This window comes from Pocillopora verrucosa, chromosome 7 (genome assembly GCF_036669915.1).
Source record: "Pocillopora verrucosa isolate sample1 chromosome 7, ASM3666991v2, whole genome shotgun sequence".
NCBI classification, from domain to species: Eukaryota; Metazoa; Cnidaria; class Anthozoa; order Scleractinia; family Pocilloporidae; genus Pocillopora; species Pocillopora verrucosa.
Genome location: NC_089318.1, coordinates 18849388 through 18866346, shown reverse-complemented (window position 1 = coordinate 18866346; position 16959 = coordinate 18849388). Strand labels below are relative to the sequence as shown.

At 38.7% G+C, this 16959-nt stretch overlaps 1 protein-coding gene across 1 annotated transcript in view; it reads left to right on the top strand.

Moving 5' to 3' along the window:
* LOC131791888 (kinetochore-associated protein 1) overlaps positions 1-16959 on the top strand; it is a 41412-nt gene that overhangs the window by 14776 nt on the left and 9677 nt on the right. Inside the window, exons 26-56 of the mRNA XM_059109259.2 lie at positions 149-259; positions 918-1061; positions 1443-1541; positions 1891-1991; positions 2856-2958; positions 3673-3732; positions 4139-4216; positions 4397-4513; positions 4632-4701; positions 4838-4902; positions 5443-5571; positions 5810-5880; positions 6391-6492; positions 7071-7252; positions 7759-7870; positions 8881-9002; positions 9518-9589; positions 9916-10052; positions 10244-10300; positions 10410-10511; positions 10879-11007; positions 11191-11307; positions 12263-12372; positions 12528-12726; positions 13821-13907; positions 14185-14289; positions 14873-14966; positions 15098-15156; positions 15320-15560; positions 16112-16185; positions 16437-16632. Coding sequence (XP_058965242.2) covers positions 149-259; positions 918-1061; positions 1443-1541; positions 1891-1991; positions 2856-2958; positions 3673-3732; positions 4139-4216; positions 4397-4513; positions 4632-4701; positions 4838-4902; positions 5443-5571; positions 5810-5880; positions 6391-6492; positions 7071-7252; positions 7759-7870; positions 8881-9002; positions 9518-9589; positions 9916-10052; positions 10244-10300; positions 10410-10511; positions 10879-11007; positions 11191-11307; positions 12263-12372; positions 12528-12726; positions 13821-13907; positions 14185-14289; positions 14873-14966; positions 15098-15156; positions 15320-15560; positions 16112-16185; positions 16437-16632 — 3445 coding nt within the window. The remainder of the gene's footprint in view (positions 1-148; positions 260-917; positions 1062-1442; positions 1542-1890; positions 1992-2855; positions 2959-3672; positions 3733-4138; positions 4217-4396; positions 4514-4631; positions 4702-4837; positions 4903-5442; positions 5572-5809; positions 5881-6390; positions 6493-7070; positions 7253-7758; positions 7871-8880; positions 9003-9517; positions 9590-9915; positions 10053-10243; positions 10301-10409; positions 10512-10878; positions 11008-11190; positions 11308-12262; positions 12373-12527; positions 12727-13820; positions 13908-14184; positions 14290-14872; positions 14967-15097; positions 15157-15319; positions 15561-16111; positions 16186-16436; positions 16633-16959) is intronic.

Here is a 16959-nt window from a genome sequence, read left to right as displayed (position 1 = left end):
AGGTCAAAAATTTTTATAAGTAGTAGTAGTATTTAAAAGTAATTAGTGGTACATTTACCTCAATATTGCTCAAAGTGGTAGGTTGTGTATTGCATTGCTCCTGCGGTAGTGGTAGTGACATGTAATCTGTGACTTTTTTTCCTATCAGGATGTTGACGATGAATTAGCCAGCTTAATGAAGTTGGTTCAGCAGTTGACTGAGCTTGTAGATCTTCACACCAAGTATTCTTGTAAAATAACGCTGGCAGAATTTTCTCAGGTATTTTTTTAATGGTCGCTTTGCTTTGGTCCAAAGTAAAAGTGAAAGGCGCGCAGAGTGTCGTGTTTCGTATACTTCTGGAAATTCTCTTGAAATAAAGGAAGATAAACAAATAAAGAGTTTTCAGCGTCTCCGAACACAAATAAACTCTAAATATCCTTTAAAAAGGGCTAATTTTAAAGGCTCCAAAAAATGAGTCAGAAATCATCGAACAGATTCGTCCTAAATTGGACGGAAGCATGCGACCGGATGATCTCGCAACATCTGTCTAAAAGTGTTTGAAAACGGATGAAAATGTCCGGAAACGGAAGCAAATATCCAAAATCGGATGATAGCTATCTGAAATCGGACAATAATGTCCGAAATGGGACGAAAACGTTCAAAATCGAACGAAAGTGTCCGAAATCCGACGGATGTGCACAAAAACGGACAGAGGGGTCAGAAATCGGATAGAACTGTCCAAACTTGGACGAAACTACCCGAAATCTGGCGTAACTCTTTGAAACTAGGTGGAGAATTCTTGCCCATCTCCAGAAGACGTTTCTTCTCTGTTGAAAGTGTCATTATTCTAACACCCGACGAGTCAAACCTTTTTTTTTCCCTGGAAGGTCCCCGTTAGAAAGAGTAGATTGTATGAAACACTTTTGCTGTTTCACAGGAAACCATAGCAACAATAGTGTTTCGACTGCTGGACCGTGTAGTGGCCGCTGAACTCATTCCGAGTGCAATCGCCAAATACATAGCACCGTACATGGTTCATCACAGCCTTGATAGGGACACTATGCTTCTACGATACATAGAGGTAAGTAAACTATAGTATATTACTTCTGCAGAAGGGAGCCTTACCAACATATTTCGATTTGATGTCTCTAACTTTGGTTGATGTTGGTGTTGCTGTTTTAATCTGTTTCTTGTTTTATTTTTGTTTTGTTTTGTTTTGTTTTTTTTTGGCCTAGGTAACCTCTGTCGTCTTTTTATTTCCGGTCTACTTGTAGTTTCATCTCAATACTTTACAGTTGCCCATTCATTTCAGTAATGTTAAAATCAGTTCCCATCAGTCTTAAAAATGCTAGTTTTGGGATTTCAGTTTGTGTGATATTTCCAACACTTACATGGAAATTGGACTTTTTTGTTTCAATTTGGAAGAATAATTTCGTCATGACACTTTACGTTTCTGTCGAAGGATTTGTTCAACAGAAGTGATGGATCCTACTCGTCATTGTCTAACTCACTGTGGGAGGCCAGAGTTATTGCAATCATTTCTTGCATCAAAGAAAAAGAGGTGACAACCATTTATGACATGTAACTTGTTTACGACATTATATTCTTTTGTCCGAATCTTCCTTGTGATAGTTTAAAGAAACCACTAAATTGTGCTCCTCTCCCAACGTGTGGCTTCGCAGCTCAGTTGGTAAGAGAGCTCAACTAGTGTCTGGGAGGCATGGGTTCGATTCCCTTCGAAGCCTTAATCTTTTTGCCCAGACTTCTTTTCTGCAGTTCACCTCCGAACATCATTGCTTTCCTTGAGTTGATAGTTTTAAAAAAATTTGGATGGGAAGGGCGATTTGAACGGGAAGCGCATCGAAATCAGTTTGCATACTGTTTTGTTTCTTTTATTATTCTATTTCCAGGTCCGTTGCAAAGCAACTCTCGAAGTCATGCGACATGCTATGATACCTTGGAGCGAAAGTGTCGAAAGGCTGGTCTCTGAATTCATGGCAGCCTATCCAAAGTAAGTTCTCATAAAAACACTGTTACTTTTTAGTGAAGTCTCTCAATCATATGTTACTTTGTTCAGTTAATGGAAAGTAAAAAAAAAAGGAACAAAAAGGAGACATAACAGGAATGAACCGAATAGAAACAAAGGATGCTTGAAGATGGAGAAAATTCATACGGATGACAAATTACGTGCGAACTTGACGAACTACGTATGCTGCCACGTTATGAATGAACACAAACTCCATTGCATGTGTACTTTGCCGATTGTCTTTTTATTCTTCTGCCGAAAGTTTGCATTATCTGAGCTACTACAATTGTATTTGACCAAACAGACTCGATATCGTCACAAAATTCAAGTCCACCAATCAATTTCCATCACTAATTCAAGTCCTGTAATCTGTTAGTTGAGAGCAACTAATGCAGGTCACGTGTAACATTTTCTGCGCTCTTATTGGTCAGTTATCCTAGTAGGGGCCCCATACTGCTGATGGCCTTTTTTTAACGAAAGGTCTGTGTTCAGATGTTAAGTGTTCCTTATTTGTATCTACTCTGCCTCATGCAGTGCAAGAAAATATTAATTAATTCTACTTCAGCTGGCTTCCGTATTCCCTAAATTCGCTGAATTTTGAAGAACTTTGATTCTGGTCGTGCTTTATTTGAAAGGATTGCATAGAGTGAATATATCAACTTAGTTTATAGCTTCAAATGTTAAAATAAACTGCCGAAAGTTTTAGTTTGGAATTACGTGATCTTTGGTCCCCAAGTACGTTAACTCGCTAAATTTTACTTAAATTTCAGGTGATGCACTTTGTAGGTATTACTGTTGCATTCATCTGATTTCTTTGTTTCTTTTATCACTCAATCATTATCTTCACAGTGATATGAACCTCAAGGAGCAGTTTAGACTTGTTGAGCTTAAAAAGATGCTTTCTCAATATCGAATAAGAAGCTTTCATGTATCTTACGCTGCACGAGCGAAGGTAAGGGAGGATAAATACGTTTTAAAATATATCCGAAGGAAATCAATAGTCAATTCATAAGTGTCCTTGTGCACCTTTTTTAAGTCCTCGACTTTTCTCAGATCGAACCCCTTGTTACAATGTCCTTATTAAGTGCACTTGATGCTTGAAATGTTGTTAAAACGAGTTTTGCAATTTGACATTGAAAAACCGAACTATTCTTTATGGATGAAATACAACACTTAGCACAAACTTATTCCAAGAACACGCCCAATTTTCCTAGTTTGAAGAAATCGAATTTTTTTAAGATGATCGTGAAGAAATGAACTTCTCGATCATTAATTTTTGCGCTGGAAGCATCTACCGTCGAACGAAGAAATCACAAATCATAAACTCAATAGGTTAGAAAATACTAAAGAAACGATGAACAGCGAGGAAGAAAGAACAAGCTGTTACGGATTGAAAATAGTTTGGCAAATTTCCTCAATAATTATGATGATGTTGATGATGCAAAAATCATAACGTAAATTGTTGTCATAAATATCAACTGATTTTAATATTGATAAATGCTGTTTACTCGCACATATGTTTTTGCCTCAATTAGATCTTGGATCAACTGTCAATGTCTGTGAATAGTTTTTAAGGAAAACTCAGACGTAATTGTCGTTCTGTATGATACAAACCGTGAAATCAGATCTGCTTGAAAATAAAACCGTGTTGAATATTTAATTCCAGGCAATAACAAGATATATTTTGACCCGAGACCAACCAAATGTAATGGAAGACGCCTTGAAGGTAACTCGAAACAAATGCATTGCTGTTTTACTTTCATAATGTATCAATTTTTATGAGCCATTTGCTACTTTAATGTTTCTTAACCCATTCAGTGCAAAGTTACAAAGTTAAGGGACCTCTTAAGTGGCGGTTTAAAACAGAACTATTTACATGCAGAACAACCACCTGAAATACATGTAGGGCTCGTTTATTTTCAAGATAACTGAGAAACCATCTCTAAGAACGATCAGTTTGAAGCCATTCCGTTTAAAACTGGTATTGCCCACGGACACGTTTTTCCAGTGAGTTTCCAAGTTTACTTCTTGTATATTCTTCAACCACCAGGATACAAGATTAACCATACCTATTACTTTGCTTTATTTCATTTATTTCTAGTACATGTTTGAGTTTGTTTTTCTTATTGAAGGTGGTAACATCATATAGTCATGTTACAGAAGACGAAGCCTACGTCTTTCGACTTCAGAAATTGTGTCGTGAGGAAAAGGTGCACAATTCTTTATATTTGCATTTTAAAAGTTAACGTCTTTCCTTTTTTCCTTGTCAAGCCATGTTTTTTTTTTTCCTTTAATCCGTGGGTGGGTCAGATGAAAAAATCTTGTTAACTGATTGGCTAACGTTACCGTCCCATTCTGAAAATGAGACTCGCTAACACATGGTGTTTTAGATTCCAGCCTGTTTGGAGTTGCTAGAGTCAGTTCCATTACCGCAAGCAGAACAGTATGCGCATGAACTGGTGACTTGGCTCAGTGGAATTCTTGAAAATAACTTCAGTGATACGAAGGTTATTAACCTTTTTTTTGTTGCTGTTGCTGATGTTGAGGAAGAATAGCCTTTTGAAAATAATTTTTAAAACTTTTTACGCTTCTAAATGGATACCATTTGTTCTTTCAAACATCCAGGAATTCTCTTCAGAGAAGATTGTGGCTGCTCAAGCAGGGGTTGCAATCTTGAAGTTCATGAAGAAGCATAGTGAGTCCAACCTCTTTCTTTTTACTACCTCTTTTATCTGTTTTCTACTCCATAATTACTTTATGCATATGATTGTTTAGAGATAGTTCATGATTTGTTTCTGATCTTTTTTTGTGTCTTCGCTTTTGATTCAAAGACCTTTCATCGATTGTCGACGTAGATGAATCTCTTTCTACACTGCAAATGATTTCTGCACTTCAGGTGAGGTTCATCTAATTTGGAACCTAACTGTATCCATATCAGACTATTTTGGGGGAGGGGAGGGGGAGTAGCCCTTTTGCTGTAGATTGCTCACAAGCCAAGTGGTCGACACCGCTCAAACTTATTCTGGTTTCAATAGCAAAAGGGTTACTCCCCCTCCCCTTCCCCAGAATAGGATGATCCCAGCCAGGGCTAGAACATGGACCAGTTTGCTTAACTCCTTAACTCCCAAAAGTGATTAACATATATCTTCTCCCTGTAATATCAAAACATTATCCAGCAAACAGGTCATGAGAATATTCAAACTTATCAAGTAGAAGTTATCTTGATCTAACACCAAATTCTCGAAACTATTTACAAAGAAATGTTTAGCAGCGAGAGGGGAGAATTGACAATGAGATCTTGGGAGTTAATTAACTGTTAGGCCACTGCATCTTCCATGGTACTGGAGACGAAACTGACCTTTTTTTTTTCCTTCTTTTTTCCTTCTTTTTTTGTTTAAACTTTTTTTTTTTCTACTTTTTTTTGTTTGCGTTTCAGAGAGAATTCTCTGTATTCCTGTCTGTCGAGGAGTATCAGGTTCCCGACGTTCGGCATGGATTATTTGAACAATATCTTCGACTGTATTTAGATTCTCGTGAAAAGAAGGACAGTGATGTTGATGAAAAGGTAATGACCGACTCCTGTTTGTCGGTGTATTGAAGAAAACTGCTCACGAATGTACAAAGAAATCAAAGGATATTAAATAATTATCATGACTACAGAGCTTTACTGGTGGAGAGCCTCTTTTCGGAAGTGAAACGCCACGTCAGGGCATGAGCTACTTTGGGCTTTTTCAAAAGTACAGAACCTGTATCTTCGCCATTACTCCCTATGTATCTTTATCTCTCTGTTTGTTTTTTCATAGCATGATTCGCAAAAGATTAGCAGCGAGGTATGCTCTGGTGTAGAACAAGTGACATTGACTAAACTATTCAGGTAAGTATTAGTTGACTTCTTTTAACGGATATTATTTAGAAAGAAATGTCCAACTATCTCTTACTTATTAGGATTCATCGTTCGTTAACTGCTTCTCGTTAAGAAAGTGCATTACAAGGCATTACCTTTAGATGTCGTCTTTTGTAACCATACCTTTTAGATCTGTGTCAGATGCTGAGATACAGTGATCTTATGTTGATCATAACTAACCAGGTCATTACCTACTAATATTCATGCATCGAAATGGTTAGAATCTATTCACGAACTTATAACATCAATACAGCCAGAGTTGAGATTTTCTTCAGTCTGTTACGCTTTAGACAATACTTTTTATAGCAAAAGCATCAAACACGTGAAGCAGGAATTAGATCCAATGATGCAATAATTCTGCTTATAATTTTTTTTATTGTCCGATTAACCATAGGCTGTTCAAATAGTAGCGTTAAGTGAAGATACGTTAGCATGTACGGTATTTGCTCAAATGTAGTTTATATCTAATGTCTTTTGAAGGTTAGGGGAATTAGTGGGAATGTTAAAGGAAGAAATAAGACTGACGTTGATGTCCAAAGCAATCTCTGCAGGGAATATATCGTATGCTTTAGATATGTGCAGGTATGCTATCGTCCTGTGAACTTCTTCTGGTTTTGAAAAAGAAAGAACATTTCATTGCTTGGTATTCTGTGTCCCGTGCTTGTTATCCACAATTGTCAACAAGCTGCTTTCTCAACAAGCAATAGCTAATCCATCATAGTCGCTTTCATCTCTTCCTAGTGGGGTTTCTGTACTTTGTCAAAAATTTTTCCTGAAAATTAAGCGATCTGTTTTGTTATATTGCTGTCTTTGTCGTATGTGACGATTGTAAACTGCATTCCTCTCGTAACAAGTTTCTTATTTTGCGTTATCGATGGTCAGTAGTACAACAGTATTTTTCCCTCTTACGGTTCTGAACAAAAATACGGTTTTAAAGATTACTGGGTTTTCACATAAAGTACGACTTGTAAGATCTTTAGGATAATTAATCATTGTAGATCCGCCATGCCATTCCTAACGACGCAAAGTCATTGTTTTGTTTATATCCATGCACCAGACTTATGATGAGCGTCCCTAGACATTTTGCACACAATTAACCCTTTTTTTTCGGAGATGGCGGGAAATTTCAACATTGCTTTTGGTGATTGGAATTGTTTTAGGGAGTTGATTGAAAGAGCTCCATGTGCAAGAACTGCCTTGTCCTTGTACAAAGTCGTTCTCAATCTTTGTGAGACGCTTGCTGAAGGACACTCCATAGTTACGGATAAGAACGAGAACATGTATCACCTGACTCATACGATACATCAGCTCTTGTGTCAAGCATCGACTCACTGTTCAGCAGGTTAGTAGTACTGATTGGACAAAGGAAGCAAACCGTCCTTTTCTTTTGTTTATGTAGATGAAGAAGATTTATAAGATCTAGCTTGGTCGTCTTATCAGTTTAAAATGTTTATATTCGTTTCGTCGCGAGTGTAAGGCACAGAAAAAATGAGTCTGCTTAAAGTATTCAAACCTCAAATCTTCAGATTCGTTGCTGTAAGGTGCAATCTCTGGGGGGTTTCTAATATTTTTCCTTTGTCCCACACCCGTGGCGAAACGCATATCGTGCCTCTTTATCTGCTAATAGTTGCAACTTTTGCGGAGCAGCATTTAAAAACTGGTCACTAGATTTTACGACCTGATGGGAAACTGTATGGTTGACAGTTAAATTAAAGAAACTGCTCTTGCAACTGACACGATCTTCCTTGAATTTGTTCAAAGCTGACAGTTACTTTGTACGTACAGTTGTTGTTTATAACCTTATCTTGTATTTGATTTCTTTTATGGCGTGTTTTTCTCATTGCCTAGATTTGCTATGTGACTGCACTGAGCTGTGCAAGTATTGCCGTCTGACAGACTCTGTGTACTCGCAGTGTGAGAGTGGTGATTACGGATTTTCCGTCCAAACAACTCCACAAAGGTGGGCATCTTTTGGTATTACGTTTTTCACGCAAGTTTTGTCTATTATCCCAATACATTATGAGCCCGCGGAGACGCAATTCTCCAATGGGTGCTGTTCTGGGCGCGAAAACTGGCTGGGTCGTTTGTGTTGTGTTCTTTGTCAAGGCACACTCTTATCACAGTGCAAATTCCACTCAGAAGCGTAAATGGGAACTGGTAACTGTTAGGGAAATTTGACGAATGGCTGTCTGGTTGGGGTGTAGCATCCTATTCAGAGGCTTTAGCGATACTCCTAGTCGTTCTGAGTGATAGAAACCGTGGTGCACCACAAGGTTCGCAAGGCTAACCGAATAAAGGAGGTAAATATTTAAAGAAACTGTGGTGCTACTTCAGTGGGAGAGTTGACGCTGATGTTTCGAGCGTTAGCCCTTGGTCATTCGCTCTGACGAAGGGTTAACGCTCGAACGTTAGCTTTGAAACTCTTTACAGTGGCCAATTTACGTTCGCAAGGCTAACCACTGATTGCTTAAACACAGTTAAATAATGATGGAAGGACATCGAGGTCTTGCTTCAGTAGAAGAATGACTTTGTGGTGTCATCACGCAGAGAAAAATTTAGTCTTACATTTGCTTTAGTTGTATGTCTGTACCGTTTACTTGGCTACTTTGGACATTGGATTCCAACTTTCATTGATTGTCTTGAATTCGTCTACTAAATAAATCAACATTTTCCAGACCTTTATCACTATTGTCATCGTGCAATGAGATACAAGGGTATGAATGGTCACCACCGGTGACTGACATCTAATTTCTCTTTATTGTATATTTGCTGAAAAAAAATAAATGAGCGCCATCTTAAAAAGAAGTTCTTTATTCTTTTTAAATCAAATCGTCCGCTCATTTTTGTTGAAAATGCACTGGACATACTGATATCGGGGTGAAAAGGTTTAAGACGCACAAACTTTACGTGTTCATATTTAGTCAAATTCCATGCTAATCTGTCCTCCTTTTTCTTCCTTTACTTTTTCAGCTCAAGTCAGGATCCCTTTATGGAATGGACATTTGGTAAAAGGTTCAGGGAAGACTGTTTAGTGCTGGATTCTTTTGTTGCTCTGCCCTTAGCTGCAAAGCTTAGCATAGCTGCAGTTCCAGGTAACGACTGAGAAATTCGAAAAATGTTCTTGCAGGGGTACATTGCGTGTAGTTTCAGTCACGCGACAATCAAGAGATCTGGGAACATCTCTGGCCCAAAAACGGTGTGTTTTCCTCATTAGAAAAAAGCTAATATCGTATTTATCAAAGCGCCCTAAAGTTTAGCGCCCGGATTAAGTCTCCTTTTTTTTTCTTGTGTTAAAAACCGGAGAAAGCACTGCTCCAAAGAATATATAAACTGTTAATACTAGTGAGCTGTTAGGGAAACCAGAAGATTTTCGAGTTATTAGAGGCCTGGTCTATGTGAGTAATGTTTATTTTATGATCTCATGGACACCCTTTCATGTCCGCATCAACTGTTGTGAGACGCAGATATGATTGTTATTTCATACCAATATGGTTTGTTGAAAGAATTTTGACATGACACGACAAGATCATGCCATGAAACTCTTACCTACCTTGTGTACAAAAATGTCCACCTGATAAACGAGAACTCCTATTTACGTCACCAACAGCCAATTACAACTCAGCCGGACAAAGACCATTTTATCAAGCACGAGTAGCTGGTAGAAGACAAAAGTGTCAAGGTAAAGTTGTGCTGTAAGTCGATAGACCCATTTCAGTTTCTTGCAAGTCGTTTCGACTGCAGCACGCCTAGAACAGCTAGGACTGAAATCCACCAATCACAGCTTTTGAAACCAGCCAAATTTCAGCGGATTCTTATGCTTATTGAGGCTATACGTAACAGGTCAACCTTATCACCTAGAGACACCAAAATTCTCTATTACTGTTTTTATTATTAAAATGCTTAGCATTTCACGACGCAGTAATCTTGACGTTGCTTATTAAATATCTTGTCGAGTTACGTATCGTAAGCTCTCAACTCAAGGGATGATTTTGTGCTTTTGATCAGAATCAAAGGCAACTGAAAGTGGTGAAGTGGATAAACAGTCTTCGTATTTGATGCTGACTAGTAGTGCTGGACTTGACATAATCAGACACCTTCAGGATAACAGTCTGTGCGAGTTGGCTTTACAGTATTTACTTCAGGTGAGGATCATTTGAAAAATGGTTGAAATAGTTGTTTAGCTAACCCCGGCGGTGCCAAGACCGGATTAAAATGACTTTTGTAGGGAATATTGGTCATTTGCAGTAGTGCAAATAAGCAATAACCCCTAGAAAATTTTCAGTCTGTCAGCACACGCTCATCTTTCTGATGCATTTCTAATTGTCTTTTTTAGACTCTTGGTGTCTGTCTGCAACATTTTGCGGTAAACAGTATGCTTAGTAACGACAAGGTGAGACAATAATTGGTGGCATATCTTGACCTGCAATCCATTCATGACAGATAGTGATAGTCCTCGAGCCTGAATTCACTAAGTACATGACAATCTTTTCGTCTTCCAGGAGGATCAAAAGAGCGGCGAAATTGAGAAACAGAGGCTGGCGAAGATTGCTACGATGAGCATTAAAATGATGCAAGAGCTTTCTGGAAACCTTTTGAGGAAGGTATGCGTTGTCAAATTGATAGGAAAAACGATTTAGCCCAGCTTTGTTACGTTGTAACATACATTGGTGATCGAAAGGGCTACTTCAAAATATATTACGTCTTTTTCGGCGAAGTAAGAATTACATGGACTATTAGTACCGTCGTAGTGTCTCAGTAATTCTTAATCCTGCCGGAAGTAAACCTCTCAAGGTTCAATCCACAAACTGTCTTCACTCTCACACTCACTGATGAGGTTTTCGAACTTTTTGCTGCCCGTTAAACAAAACCTGAATGGCATTTTAAAAAATGGAGAAAGAAATGACAAACACTTGATAAGCTCTCGTTTCTGCAAGCGGCGACTCAAAAAACTTTTTTTTTGTCATGTAGGTATTCAATTATCGATCAGTTGACCATGACGTGGGTCTAGGTTACCTGTGTTCCATACCAAAACAGACTGCCTTTCAGATCTTGGTATCTGGGACAAATTTCCTTGGTCAGAGCTGTACTAAAATTCTGGTAAGACGCTATTAGAAACTTAGATGGAAATTATTTATTTATCATTAGTTATTGTAGCCATTATCGCATTGATTTTCTTTTAAATTTGTTTTGTTTTTCTGTTTTTTTGTTCGCTTTAAGCGTGAGTTTGAAAAATTGAAGGATTGCTGACCGATTTGATTGTTAGAACTCCACTTCTTGTAGGCTTTTTCAAAGGTTGGCATGGACTATGCTCAGCTGTGTAATGAGCCTGCTGTTCTTCAAAAGTGTCAGGAAATATTTACCAATGCCACATGGGGAATAAAACTTGGACGACTTAAGGTAACGGTCTGCCTTGTTCCTTTACTGGAAGAATACATCTCGTCTTAAATTATATGAACCTTGTTTTAGCAACTTTTTGGAGGGTCTAAACTCAAAGCTAGGATCAAAGAGGAGTGTGCATGTACCTCCGCAGCGCGCATCTGACACGCTGACCTCTCCACCATGCTGCCCCTCATGGATGCTTCTTGTGAACGTGACTAATGTTTTTCGTCTGTTAACCATATTTTAAAAGTCCCCTCTGTCCCACAGCCCCCCTATGCAGTTTTGAGTTTTACTGATCAACTAAAAATAATTTAACATTATTTGTGTTGTATAGACGGTTAAGAATATATGAAGGTCATATATTTGAACTGCGGATAAAGACATGAATGAAAGTGATCTTCGCAGTGATGTGCACTACTTAGGCAGTAGTGAAAATAAGGCCTGAAAAAAATTCATGATGGTGGTTCTAAATAAACTGTTTATTTAGAACCACCATCATGACCAGCTCCCAGTTGGCTTGTTAGCTCAGTTGGTAGAGCGCTGCACCGGTATCGCAGAGGTCATGGGTTCAAATCCCGTACAGGCCTGAATTTTTTTCAGGCCTTATTTTCACTACTGCCTAAGTAGTGCACATCACTGCGAAGATCACTTTCATTCATGACATTATTTGTGTTGTGGAAACATTTATCAAGGGATTCTCAGATCAAAAGATTTGGTCACCGAATGATTCTTTGTCGAGTAATTTTGCTGAACATAGTGTCACTCCATACCGAACCATATCATCATACAAAATAATTGAACATTGTTTGTGTAGAGGGGATATTTATCAAGGAATTCTCAGATCAAAGGATTTGGCTCCCAAAGGATTCTATTTTAACTAATTTTGCAGAACAGTGTCATTCCATATCGAACCACAATTAAACACATATTGGAATACATAATGGATTTAACGGGCGATTTCAATTATTTGCAGATGTCGTTGAAGGACGTGTATAAAACCGACCGGGAAGAGAAGTTAGCTATTTTGCCAGACCTGATGCAAAAACAACAGATTAGCCTTGAGATGATTTTGGAGTTTTGCAGGTACTGCTGTCGATTTCGTTGCCTTTGCAATGAAATGCATATTTATGCTACAATCAATTTAATTTTGAAATTTTCCGTACTTTACATTTCCGTATAAGTCACAAATGCATCGGTGGTTCCATGCTTTTAGCTCCTGTGTTCTTTGTGATTCTCAGGGCATTTAAACTAGACGAGGATAGCGCTTTGTTGACGTATGTTAGACAGCAATTGCTCCCACCCTCCCCTCGCTCGCCGCTGGTGGTTTCACAAGGCGGTGTGGAAGAAATGAATTATCAAAGGAATGTGCGGAAAGTGGTCCATAAAATTTCCTGCTCAAGTTCCCTTCTTAAACTGATGGTGGAAGTAGGGTCAAAGGTAGGCTCGAAAAATGACATTAAAAACAGTCTTAGTTGTAATATATCTATGAAAAACAACGTCCGTGAACTGGTTGACGGATAAGTAGCATCAAAGAAAACTTCCAAACAGATTAGATATCCAAACTGTAATCAAAATTATAGTAAGTTATTCCCCAGTTTACACCAGCAAAACATATATAGTTAAAAGAGATTTGGCTGAAGAAAAGTCAGCCATAAAAAAATTTAAAAACTAACTTTTACGTAGGGGTCAATTCATCTCTAACTTTTACTTTCATTTCTTAATTTGAAGTTGACAAACAGTTTAAGCAACTTCTATGTAGGAAACAATTTGAAATTGTGTTTCACAGTACAGCTTTAAAACGTGTTTTGGCTTTAATATGAATGGGGTATTAGTTACAACTTTATCAACCGTTACCTCCCATGATTGGAAGTTACGCGCCTCAGGGGGGTACCTTTAGGCTAGCTCAACCTTCAGATAGAAGAAGGAACAGCTTTAAAACGTGTTTTGGCGTTGATATGAATGGGGTATTAGTTACAACTTTATCAACCGCTGCCTCCCATGATTGAAAGTTACGCGCCTCAGGGGGGTACCCTTAGGCTAGCTCAATCTTTAGATAAAAGGAGGAACAGCTTTAAAACGTGTTTTGGCTTTGATATGAATGGGGTATTAGTTAAAACTTTATCAACCGTTGCCTCCCATGATTGGAAGTTACGCGCCTCATGGGGGTACCCTCAGGCTAGCTTAACCTTCAGATAGATTACCACCCTCATGACTGGAAATTCGCCACACCCTAGCCACAAGCCCCTCGTTCTAGGCACCCTTTCACACTGATTAGATCGGTGGAAGGAAAAGACGAGTAGGGTGGGGAGGGATGCGGTAACACTTGTGAACAGCCGAATGAACCACACAGGATTGAAACACAACCGCTATTAAAATCGCTCTCGAACACCAAGATCCAACCGCGCGAGCCTCTGTGTTTTTGACAATAACTGTTGACCCTAAACGCCCGTTAAGCTCGCAGCGGTTGACTTGGTTAATTGTTATCTAACTAAATTCAAGTGTGATGGAAACTTTCATATCTTGCTTTTCAGGTGGATCCGTATGACTATGATACAATTCTGTTCATACTCAACCTGGTGAAGGAACTCTCTCAGGAAACTGCTTCAACTGTTGACAAGGTATGAAACCAACTCATTGTTGCCTCAGGTCAGTTACTATCCCTGTGTTGATATGACTTTTGTACTTTATGATTTAAACATGCTGCTTCTCGATTAAACCGCGTGGAACTTTCGAAGGATGTCCTGGGACATAATGATCCGATTTTACGGAGATTCTGAGGTCCAAGACATCTGCTCCAAATCTGAAAAACTCGAACATATGGCATTGTAGTTGAAATTTCTTTTTTTCTTGTGAACCTGCCATGAAAGACTAGTCTGGTTTTTTTTCCTCTTACAGGGTATTCAGTTATTGGACTACCTGTATCAGTACGAACGCAAAGCAGTGCCAACCAGTTATGAGAGATCGTTTTATTCTTCATCACAGAATACTGACAGTGAAAAGGTGAGGACCTAAATGAAATTTTAAAACGCTTGTTCTTAACCTCGACATTTTTAATTTCATCGTTTCCTGGACAAATATTAAGACTTGGTATGAAACAATTTGAAGGGTGTGAATGGCCCCTATTTGAGTTCATTCGGTCCGATTAAAAAAAAAAAAAAGAATTTCATTGAAATGGACCTTTGCTGTGGTAGTTCAAGACAGCGACTTCATGTCCCTAAAAACACTTGCGTAGCCTTTGCTGTCTCTTAAGTTAACCCTTTAACTCCCAAGATCTGATTTTTAACTCTCCCTTCTAGCTTCTGCACATATCCTTGTAAATTAAATACAAGAATTTGTTGTTAGATCAAAGGAAGAAGTTCCATGTTAATCACTTCTGGGAGTTGTAGTGTTAAAATGGTTTGATATAAAATTGTAACTTTTATTTCACTGTCGACAGCTCAATTTTTTTTTTTTCACTTAATTTTTGAAATTGTCAAGCTTGTCTGTTTTGCTTTTGGTTTCTCTGGGTCCCTGATTCCATATCAACAAAGTACAATTTAGAGAGTGAGTTAACAGTGTACTGACATTTTATATGTCTTCACAGGCCACCTTGGACAATGATAAACCGTTGTCCGTAATGTCGAGAACGAGGCTCCCATATCATTCTCTGCTTTACGGGAATCCATGGAAAATTCTTGGTAAGTAGCTGAGTCAATTTGGATGTTTCAGTGTTTATCCATTTTTCATTGCTATTATTTTACTTGGCTCCAGAAAGGATCCTTTGTGTTTGAATTTCATGGTCCGCTTTTAAACCTGAATCAATTTTCAGCTCCCGAGTTGTCAGAGGAAACAGTTCCAAAGCTTCTGGGTATTGCTAACTTGCTCAAGGTGAGACGTTTGTTGTCGACTAACGGGATATAGATATTAACCTTCCAAGGTTATACACTGTCAAGTTTTCCAAAGAATAGCTAACTGTTCACTGCTCATTAGTGAATCATTTCTTATGCCTCTAGTTTTTCCGACCTATTTTTCGTACCGTTTCTTTTTAAAGCTTTCCAGTGATGAGATGTACCTTACAGCTATACGTAACTTAGCGCGATCTTCAGTCGGTCCAGCGGTTCCTTGTGATCTTGATAGTGATCCCAACATAAGTGGTCTGAATGTAAATGAAGGACCGAGCCAACTGGTGAAGAACTACAACAGCGAAAAGGCCAAGAGTATGCTGTATGCTGTTAACAACAAGGAGATGGCCATAGCCGCTGCCAAGTGGATCGCTCAAAATTTACCTCTCGGTAATGAAATGGTAGCATTTTCTCCAGAAACATCTCCTAGGTCTTTACACTTTTTAAACCTAACATTTCTCAAAGTTTAGGGGAAAGTCAATAATGATAAATAATAATATCTTTATTTCTATAGCGCTCATTAACAATAGCTCGTGGCGCAATCCAACGACAGTCATCATTCTATAAATCATTCATAGACTATCATTCTATCGTAAGTATCTTTAACATAATAGCAACTTGATTATAGAAAAGCCGATAAACGCGAGGTGAGAAAACAGAGGCAGCGACGGCTTTGCTTCCTGAGACATGGAGAAACAAAGTCGCACAAGTTCAAAGTGGTTCCAATTCGTTTGCGTAATTCTGTATCAAGGTCAAACTTCACAGACTCTGAACGCCTGTTGTCCGTTTAAAGCTAGTCCATTGCCTGACATATGACCTACCAATCGACAAAAATTATTTGCGGGCTTTGTGAACTCATCTCGACATGTCAGTCTCATCAATGTTTGTGATTTGCGGAAGAGAGAACCATAATATTTTCCCCGTCTGGCTTCCTCCCATAGGCGAGGAGAAAATAGATATGCTGAAGACTTGTGTTGACCTTGCTAAGACTTGGAAATCGGAATGTTCTGAAAAGGTATTGTAATTTGTCTCCTAGGTTTTCTTCGAAAAAACTTTAACTCTTTAAATAGAATTTAAGCATTGTCACTCGTGGCTCTCATAGACCGGGATTACTTATGTTTTCTTTGAAAAATTAGTGGTACTAGGTTTGAGATGTCGCGCATTATCTCTTGACTTGTATGGCAGCTGGGAAAGGTTTTGTGACCCTTTTTTTCGTACCGACCAGTTTGAAAAGCACCACATTTTGTAACTTTTGACATATTTCAGGATGAAGAGAAGGCAAAACTCACCCATAGCCGCTTGTTGGAGCTGTGTCGGGGCGTGGCCACTGAACATGTACTCCACAAATATAACATTGTAGACCCTTCCATCGCTTCTTTAACAAGTAAACCGGCCAAACTGGTTTGTCAGCTGTATGAGAAATATGGAGCTAGAGAACCAGGCACTGCTCACCTACCGCCAGGTACTAGTACCAACTCTGCAAAAGACCAACGAAGAAGCTCCCGTTACTTATTTACGGCTGCTTTGAAAATCTCCGTTTGCCTCCATTCAAACATGTGTCTGTATTGTTTCCTGTAATCCCCAAATGCGTTTGAAGGGTCAAGAATTACAGTCCGCTGAGTATATGCGGCTCGGTGGACTTAATAAATGATGATCGTTGTCTTATACTTTATATTTGCGATTTTTAGAGATCGGTAGTTCTTCGTTAGGGCCGTCAATTTTAATACCAGCGGCCGCTCAAGGGATCGTTCCCAAAAGCGTCCAGCTCCAGTTATAATGGACACTCTTT